The sequence below is a fragment of the Carex rostrata genome, chromosome 30 (genome assembly GCF_964058835.1).
Source record: "Carex rostrata chromosome 30, lpCarRost1.2, whole genome shotgun sequence".
Lineage (NCBI taxonomy): Eukaryota > Viridiplantae > Streptophyta > Magnoliopsida > Poales > Cyperaceae > Carex > Carex rostrata.
Window position 1 is genome coordinate 1,092,536 of NC_135947.1, and position 8,519 is coordinate 1,101,054.

An 8,519-nucleotide genomic window follows, 5' to 3' on the forward strand; every position below is an offset into this window, starting at 1 on the left:
CTAAATTAATTTTTAATAAAGCAAGAAAATTCAGAAACACGAATATCTTATCGAACCAATTCAATTATTTAACTAAGTAATAAGACTTGCAAATAAAACAATATGTTTAACATTTTTCTTATAACAAAAACCATACACTAAATAACAAAATTACATCCATAATTATTGTCACATATATTACTTTCTATTTTAATGATTGAGTAAAACGGCAAGCAAATGAAGAGGAAAATAAAAATATACATAACACAATATAAATATTTCATATTTGGGATGTGCTGGAATAGAAGAGGCAGTGAGGCACAGTCTAAGGAGATGAAATGGAAATAAATGTGTGCGTTAGGCCTAGCTGGAGTTTAATTGAAAAAAATAAAAAATTTCCAAAATTATAAGGTTAAATATAATAATAATTTTAATAATTACTCTATATGGTAATAGGTACGAAATAGTCATTAGCCATACTCTTACCCATTAAGCTAACGAAAACAAATCCTTACCGATACCCATACCCATATCCAATAAACTAACGAGAAAAAATTTATCCATATATATCTACCTTATCAAATACGATACAGGTCGGATAAACAGCTAAAAGGATATCATTGACAGCCCTAGTACCAACCGTCATAGATTCTTTTATCAGATGACAAAATTGGATCCTTAATTCATGATGACCGTCATTTTCTTCAATTAATCAAGTCATAGTGTCTCGAAATTAAACATGCGTTGCTATGGAAATTAATTAAGTCAATAGTGTCTTAATATGACTTGATTAATTAATCAAGCTATATTGTTTGGAAATTCATAATTTATATTTTATTCACAAATAAAACATAGAATATTTTTTTTTGTATTTTATTCGATATTCGATCAAAATATTAAAAAATAAATTATACACAAATTATTTGCGTACGATGGTACTATTTTTCACATCATCTAATTTTACGCACCAGTGAGGTCTAAATCAAGTTGAATTCCATTGCTTATCCTCTGAGATATCTCATATTTTGCGTATCCGGTGCCTATTTGCGGATATCCCATTGCGTATTACTTGAGCTTCGAGATTCGTGCAGAACGTATTTGAACAGTTGAAATTATCCGAAAAGTCGCGCAAAATATGAGATATTTCAGAGTACGAATTCCATTTGCATCTAGACCCACGAGTCACAGTTTCTATGCGCGAGACCTTTGGTAGTAGAACTGACGCGGGTCTTTCAATAAACGGTTATCGACTTGCTACACGTTGAGCCACAGTTTTGTCGTATCATATATCACTCTCTAATACTAAACGAATCTACTTAATCTATGAAATGGAACTATGGAAGTGATGGAAATAAATCTGCTGCGATCCAAAAATCCCTGCAATCCTGCGATTTCAAATCCGTCCGTTCATTTGTTTAGAGATTTGCACATAAAAAATAACTCCTTGAGAGTTGTGCATTGTAGAATGTGAGGGGAGGGATTTGGAATCGTAGGGATTGCAGGAATTTTTGGATCGCAGCAGATTTATCTCCGTGATGCGCATGACGCCATGACACGTCTATTTTAAGCGCCGTTGCGCATATGACTCACGAGGCAATTTCTTCTATTTTTAAAAAGGCATAACATGCTCTCGCATATTTTTATAATATGCTTCTTCCCCTAATTGCAAATAGCAATAGAACAAATTCTCAGCTACCTTCCTTTCTTCTCTTCTCCCATTATATTGCTTTGCTAACCCACCTCACCTCACTACCTCACTAACTCATTTCAATTTTCATTCGCCATTGGAAATAATCAAACAACCCAACCCCTTCTTCATTGATCAGCTCCGTAAAATTAAATGGAATTGCATCGCGTTGCTGCTGTCATCTTTGATCTTGATGGAACCCTCCTAGATTCAGGTTCCTCTCTTCATCATTCATTTTAATTTGGCACTGTTTTCCATCCTTTAATTTACTACCATTTTGAAATGGCGAAAGCTTCCAGCAAATCCACTGAGACCTGATATAACTGGTAAAATCATAATAAAAAGGTTATAAATTAGGAATTGATGTTGTTATAGTTGTACAAATAGGAATTCTCTGAAAAATGCTTACAAAATTTGAATCAGTAATATCTTGTATTCTATAAGAGCAACTTAATTAACTTGGCTAAGATTAATTACCAAAGGGTGTTCATTAAATTAATCATAAAGAAATTTTGTTTTGCTCCAACTCTTTCTCCATTTGTATGAGATGTTGATTTGCCTCCGACTTTTGGGTTCAATTAGGTCTTTTGATATTGACAGTTGGCCCCAACAACTAATTCATTTTTTAGTCCAGCACAAAAATATGGCAAAAGGAATCTATATCAAGTGTTAATATATTTTACAAGTTATACTCTTATCAACAATTTAAATGTTTTTATGCTTAATAAAAGAAATAATTATATTTTGTTATAAAGTAGGTATAAATACTTATAAGCATTTGTATACAACATAATCTAGAGTCTAAACTTATATACAGTGTACTATGATGATGTTCATATCTACTGTAGAAAAGATATAAACATTTTTGCCATCGGGTATATATACTTTGAGAAACAAAAGATAAAAACTTTTGAAATGCAGTAACGAAGTGTGGATGATGCGATGTAGATATAATTTAAAAACATTGTCAAAAAAAATATATATATAATGTAAAAAAAAAAAAAACTAAGAAAAAGTTCATGGAATCTAAATGAAGTATATTCTTTGGCACTTGGGGAATAAAGGTATCTCTGAAATATTTGGTGATAGAAGTGGGGTTGGTGACTAACTTATAAGTTAGTGGCTTAATGGGCACATAAAAAAAAACAATTAAAATTTTTAACTTAAAAGAACATTCATCCGTACAAAATATATAATTTATTAACTAAGTTTTCTTGCTTTAAAAAGTTAAGTCTTCCAACTCTCCAAAATCTCGTTTTGTTGGTCAGTGCTATAGAGAGAATGAACCTAGATGCTATTTTCAAAGACACTTCAAATTTTTAAACATATATATGAAGTCAGATTTCTTTTATTATTTATTTTTAAAGAACAACAGATGAAGTAAGTTCTTTTGATTTATCTTAAAAAAAAACTCGTTTTGAACAGGATTCAAGCACTATATTCTGTTATCTCCTGCAATTCATCCTTGTATATCGTACTTGAGAACATTAAAAAAAATTCTTGCTTGAGGTAAGAAATTACTTATCATTATTAATTTTTCAGTTCTTAATCTGTTGATTCTGTAGAGAGGGCCACTTGTGGAATCATGAAGGAGTTCTTATTGAGGTATGGAAAGGTTCCAGACATGGCGAAGGAAGAAAAAAGACTCGGACAAATGCACAAGGAATCAGCGGCCGGAATTGTGAGGGATTATGAGTTGCCTCTCACACCCGAGGAATACACCGAGGCAATAATGCCAATATACAAAGAGAGGTGAAATTTTCATTCATGGCAAAAAAATCCATTAATTAGTGACTTAGATAATAAATCTGTATATATATTTTAGTTTGAGTCAGACTACCATGTATTGGAAGCGTTATCATAGTACAAAAACTAGCTTTTATAAATACTTATGAGTGAGGCTATGATATTATGCATAGCGTATATTGGTCCGTACTATGGATCAATATCTCCATTTTCAAACTCTAAACAGTCGATTTGAACCGTTCAACATGATCTTCATATGAAAATATACTTGTAGATCAAATTTTCCATTTAGAAATTTTTTTTACTATGTTTTTAGATAGGTAGAAACTCACTCGAATCTAAAGATTCTAGACCATTCAAAAGAAGTGATATTTTACCTGTCTAAAAAACTAGTAAAAAATTGCTAAGAAATAAAAAATTTAGTCTGCAAGTACATTTTCATATGGAGATCATATTGAATGGTTTAGATCGGCTGTTTGAACTTTGAAAACAAAGATATTGATCCATAGTACGGACGAATGTGCGCTATGCATGGTACCATATCCTCACTCTATATTTATTTTGGTTAATTATATGGGAAAATAAAGCACCATGCATAAGCCAAGAGAGATGCTAGGTTATTCTGGGATACAGTTAAAACCCGTAAGCAAGTACCAATATATCCAAATTTGTTAGGTTATCAATAAACGATGGTTTAGTAATGATGACAGTATTAAGAAAACCGATCAACAACAACAACAACCAAACCCTTAGTTTAACCCAAACCAGTACTATAGATGCAATACATGTACCAATTTTTCGTACCAAATTTGAAAAGTTTAGATAATCCAGATGACGGAAGACTTTTAACATTTTTTTAGCTGGTAATTGGTTGATGCCAAATTTTGAACTAGTCTCATTTATTTAACCGCCAGGTGGCCACTAGCAAAACCTGTTCCTGGTGTTAATCGGCTTCTAAGACACCTTTACAAGCATGGGATTCCACTTGGACTTGCATCAAACTCCCTTAGGAATCATATAGAGATCAAAATTTCACATCAAAAAGGTTTGTCTCAGTTTAGAAATTCAACTCTTACCAAAATAACAGAAATAATTAAATTAAACCTGATCTTGATTGTTATCTACAGGATGGAAGGAATATTTCTCTGTTATTCTTGGAATAGATGATGTGAAGAACGGAAAACCCTCCCCTGATATGTAAAGCATATTCCCGCATTAATTAATTCACATGTATTCTTTCTTGGTTAGCATCATTAATTAATTCATTATATTCTGGTAATTTTTTCAGATTCCTTGAGGCAGCAAAGAGGATTGGAGTTGATCCATCTTTATGTCTGATCATTGAGGATTCTCCGTAAGTATTTTCATCAAGAATTTATAATTCTTATTAGTTTTTTAATTTGATTGTAATATTTGGATTAAAAAAAAGATTAGGCTGAGCTTTTTACTACCATTTCAATAGAGTTGGGGTCAGAGCTGCAAAGGAATCTGGCGCGAAGGTATTGGCCGTGCCATCTCTCCAGGGGCAAAAGGAGCGCTATTCAATTGCAGATTTGATTCTTCATTCTCTATTGGATTTTGAGCCGAAGCTGTGGGGCCTTCCCCCATTTGGAGATTGTACTGTTACTTCTTTTATACTGTGACCTAATTTGCATTTACTTCAGATAATTTTCTCTCGTATTTTTCAGTTACAACCATTTTTTTTAATTGCATCAGGGGTTCAAAATTCTCTCCCAATGGAACCTTTATATGCCGGTAGCCTAATAGCAGAGGGTTTTTCGTGTAATGCTCTCTCAATCACCACAGGTCTGTACATGATTTGTCAATATACAAATTTATCTTAATTAGTTAAGTTTCTTAACATTTTAATTTTGAATAAGCAGATAATTGCTCATATGATTCTATTGCTGATCAAGTATCTGGAGTTTTCATTGGTTGGGTTAAATTTGAAGAACACGGTTTTTCCAAGGCTGTGATTAGCACTGGCTGGGATCATTCCTCGCACAGTCTAAAAAGAATGATGGTACATACTGCGTACCAATTAGTACTTTTAAACACAAATTATAAGATTCTTTTTTTCTTTGTTAGCATTAACATTTAGAGTTCTTTTTATTTTAGGAAGTGCATTTGATCGATTCAAACTATACTGTCAAGAAAGAACAGTTCCAACTGTTGCTAGTCGGATACATCCGGATGCTCCCAGAGGAGGTATATATACTACTGCTGTATCAAAATACATCATTACATTTTCTTAACTGTATTGTATTAAAATAAGAAATTATAGCTGTTGAACTGTGTCGGCAACTCATTATATTTCTAATCTATATAAATTCATGACATGCAGGAAAAAATATCGGATGCACTCAAAATTACTGAGAAAGACGAGAGCATTGCGTGTGCTGCACTTGATGTCCCGATCTTCTCTCAGTATAAGAATGGCGATCTTTTTCTGTAACAAAAGAGTTTCCAATTTGATTCAAATATTATGATTATTTACCCTAAGGCAACCATGCTATTAATGTTAGCATTTGCTATAAATTGTAAAACTGTAATCTGAAATCATTAATTTAAGAAAAAAAATTTATCAAAGAAACCTCTTTATTGTTGTCCTTGGGCTACTGTGGTTTTCTAAGATATCCTTTATCTGAGTTTTCTTTTGTCATGGGACTTTATTAGGCTTGATTTTAATTTCTGCAGCTGGCTTGTAAAACAGTCTATTGAAATTTGCCAGCATCACAGTCTATTGAAATTCAAATCAGTCTCTTTTTTTTTTTTTTTTTGAGAAGTAGTTTTAGCCAAAGTTGCAAGTTACAAATTACACGACGGTACAGTTTACATTGGATTGTATCCCAAATTAATTTGCCAGCAACATTAGACTAATATTCCAAATTAAGAGGTGATTCCTGCTATATACATTCCTCATTCATGCTTAGTAGGACCCCCTATGAGGCAATGATTTTCCCTGAACTGTCAGATACATCCTGATAAGCTGTAGGTTGCGCCAGATGGCACTTTGCCAACAACTGAAATTAACGAAAGGATTTGATTAAACCAATTTCAAAAATCCAAGGGTTAATGGGAGGTAATAAAGTTCACTAACCCGATTAAACTAAACAAAAGGTTGCAGGACCATTTAGACTTCCCTGGTCTGCTTTTACAATTTTATTTGACCTAACAAGCAGTAATATTATTCTTGTATTACCGATACATATAACATGAAGACTATGGTAATAAAGTTCACTAACCCGATTAAACTAAACAAAAGGTTGCAGGGCCATTTAGACTTCCCTGGTCTGCTTTCACAATTTTGTTTGACCTAACAAGCAGTAATATTATTCTTGTGTTACCGATACATATAACATGAAGACTATTGTTATTGGCCTTCTATGGATGAGCATTTGTTGTTCATTTGATTCATTTTCGTCTTTCACAGAAAAGCAAATCTTAGTACAAAATTGTGAGAACCGAATTTGAGATGTTGAGAACCGACGATGTTCATTTGATTAACTGACCTGACGATGCTCAATTGATTCGCAATTGAGTCTTTGAAGTTGAAATTGAAAAAAAAAAAAAATGAGTGCGGAGGAAGCCTTCTCGTTTATCAGAGCCAGGTTTCGATCCTGGGACCTGTGGGTTATGGGCCCACCACGCTTCCGCTGCGCCACTCTGATTATTGTATTAAGAAGGATACTTTATATTTACATAGTCTTTTAAAGCATAAACCCATTCAAGGAGTAATCCAATCAGAGTTTATTTGGGCCGAATTACGCAGTAACCCAATCAGAGCAGACGACAACAATAAATTACACCAGGCGGCGAATTTTAGGAAATCTTCTAAGATATCATTTATATGGGTTTTCCTTTGTGATGGCCTGATGGGCCTTTATTAGGCCTTATTTTAATTTGTACAGCTTTTTTTTTTTTTTTTTTTATTAAATTTGTACAGCTTTGTAAAATTAATAAAGTTCCTCTTCTTTAAATAGTACTTTCCTTTGTTCACCATAACTGTAGTACGTGTGACAACCGGCGTCAAGGTGATCTTTCAGAAAATGTTTCTTCCATTCTCCCACAATATTGTTCATAAACAAGTAAAAGAACCAAAATATATAAGCTTTGATTTTACCAACCAATACCTGGTACCACCACCATTCCACAATATTACTCCATTCATATTTGTGCTTATGGTAATTGTTTTGCACTTTTGCTTGCATGTTAGTGGATTAGTAGTACAAATACCAGGACAAAAGTGTATATATCAACCAGCAAAAAGGTGCAAAAAATATATATATACCAAGAAAAATGTGCACCTGAAGAAGCCTTGTGAGCACAACCTGGAATTGGACATCCAGACGGGCAAAACTCACATGTATGATGTATCAGTGTGCACTTGCCTCTGTGAGTAGGAAACATACTTGCAACAACCGAAATGGGCGTAAGTGCAAAGAACTTGTACCGAGTCCAAAATTCTGTCAAGTGCGATGCAGAACGACACTACCGGAGCCTTGCAGGTGTGACACTTGTGTTTTAGTTTAATCCAACAAGTGCGACACGCCACATGACCATTCGTGCACTGACAAAAATAAGTTAATTTGTTCAGTTTTTGTTTTTGTTTTTGTTTTTGCAATATGAGGTAAAAACATAACGAAAATTGAGACTGATCGAACACTCATCATTCTTTTGACATAATAATTGCAGATGACATCCAAACAAAAAAAAGGAGAAGCAAATAGAAAGATTTGTCATCTTTTTACCAACTTTATTATTTTCTAACAAGTTCAAACAAACTCAGAGTCGAGTACACGCCAATGCTAATTTCTGAGAGAGAATGAAAACGAAACCTTGAAAATAAAAATACCTGATTAACTGGAGAGCACAAGGGACGGAAGCAAATAGGGCAGTCCAGTAAGTCGGGATCGATCCTGACTTGAATCTCTCTTTGAGAAGAAGGATTAGAAGTCTCTCCTTCAGTATTTTGTGCCTTTCTCCGCTTGGGCGCCATGGCAGTCCAACACAACAGCAACTAATTAACAGGTGTAGACTAGTAGCTATAAATAAAGATCATGCAATGAAATTATGAAAGAAAGAGAGAAGGTTATTAGGATTGTAT

General features: G+C 33.5%; 1 protein-coding gene and 1 non-coding gene across 2 annotated transcripts; one reads left to right on the forward strand and one right to left on the reverse strand.

Moving 5' to 3' along the window:
* Nucleotides 1-1,556: 1,556 nt before the first annotated feature.
* Nucleotides 1,557-6,028, forward strand: LOC144546715 (bifunctional riboflavin kinase/FMN phosphatase-like). Its single transcript, XM_078295262.1, has 10 exons — nt 1,557-1,880; nt 3,232-3,418; nt 4,327-4,457; nt 4,540-4,609; nt 4,701-4,766; nt 4,875-5,029; nt 5,129-5,218; nt 5,296-5,435; nt 5,531-5,620; nt 5,757-6,028. Exons 1-10 carry the CDS (start codon nt 1,820-1,822, stop codon nt 5,865-5,867), a joined length of 1,101 nt encoding a protein of 366 aa, XP_078151388.1. The 5' UTR covers nt 1,557-1,819; the 3' UTR covers nt 5,868-6,028.
* A 983-nt stretch (nt 6,029-7,011) lies between these two features.
* TRNAM-CAU (transfer RNA methionine (anticodon CAU)) lies at nt 7,012-7,083 on the reverse strand. Its single transcript has one exon. It is a non-coding gene; the product is annotated as a tRNA-Met (tRNA).
* Between the last annotated feature and the right edge of the window lie 1,436 nt (nt 7,084-8,519).

What these genes read in the sequence shown, in the direction of transcription:
- LOC144546715 (XM_078295262.1), top strand. Translation starts at nt 1,820, where the DNA reads ATGGAATTGCATCGCGTTGCTGCTGTCATCTTTGATCTTGATGGAACC. An exon ending in ATGCCAATATACAAAGAGAG is followed by an intron (nt 3,419 to 4,326) that starts GTGAAATTTTCA and finishes TTTAACCGCCAG; the next exon opens with GTGGCCACTAGCAAAACCTG. An exon ending in CTGATCATTGAGGATTCTCC is followed by an intron (nt 4,767 to 4,874) that starts GTAAGTATTTTC and finishes CCATTTCAATAG; the next exon opens with AGTTGGGGTCAGAGCTGCAA.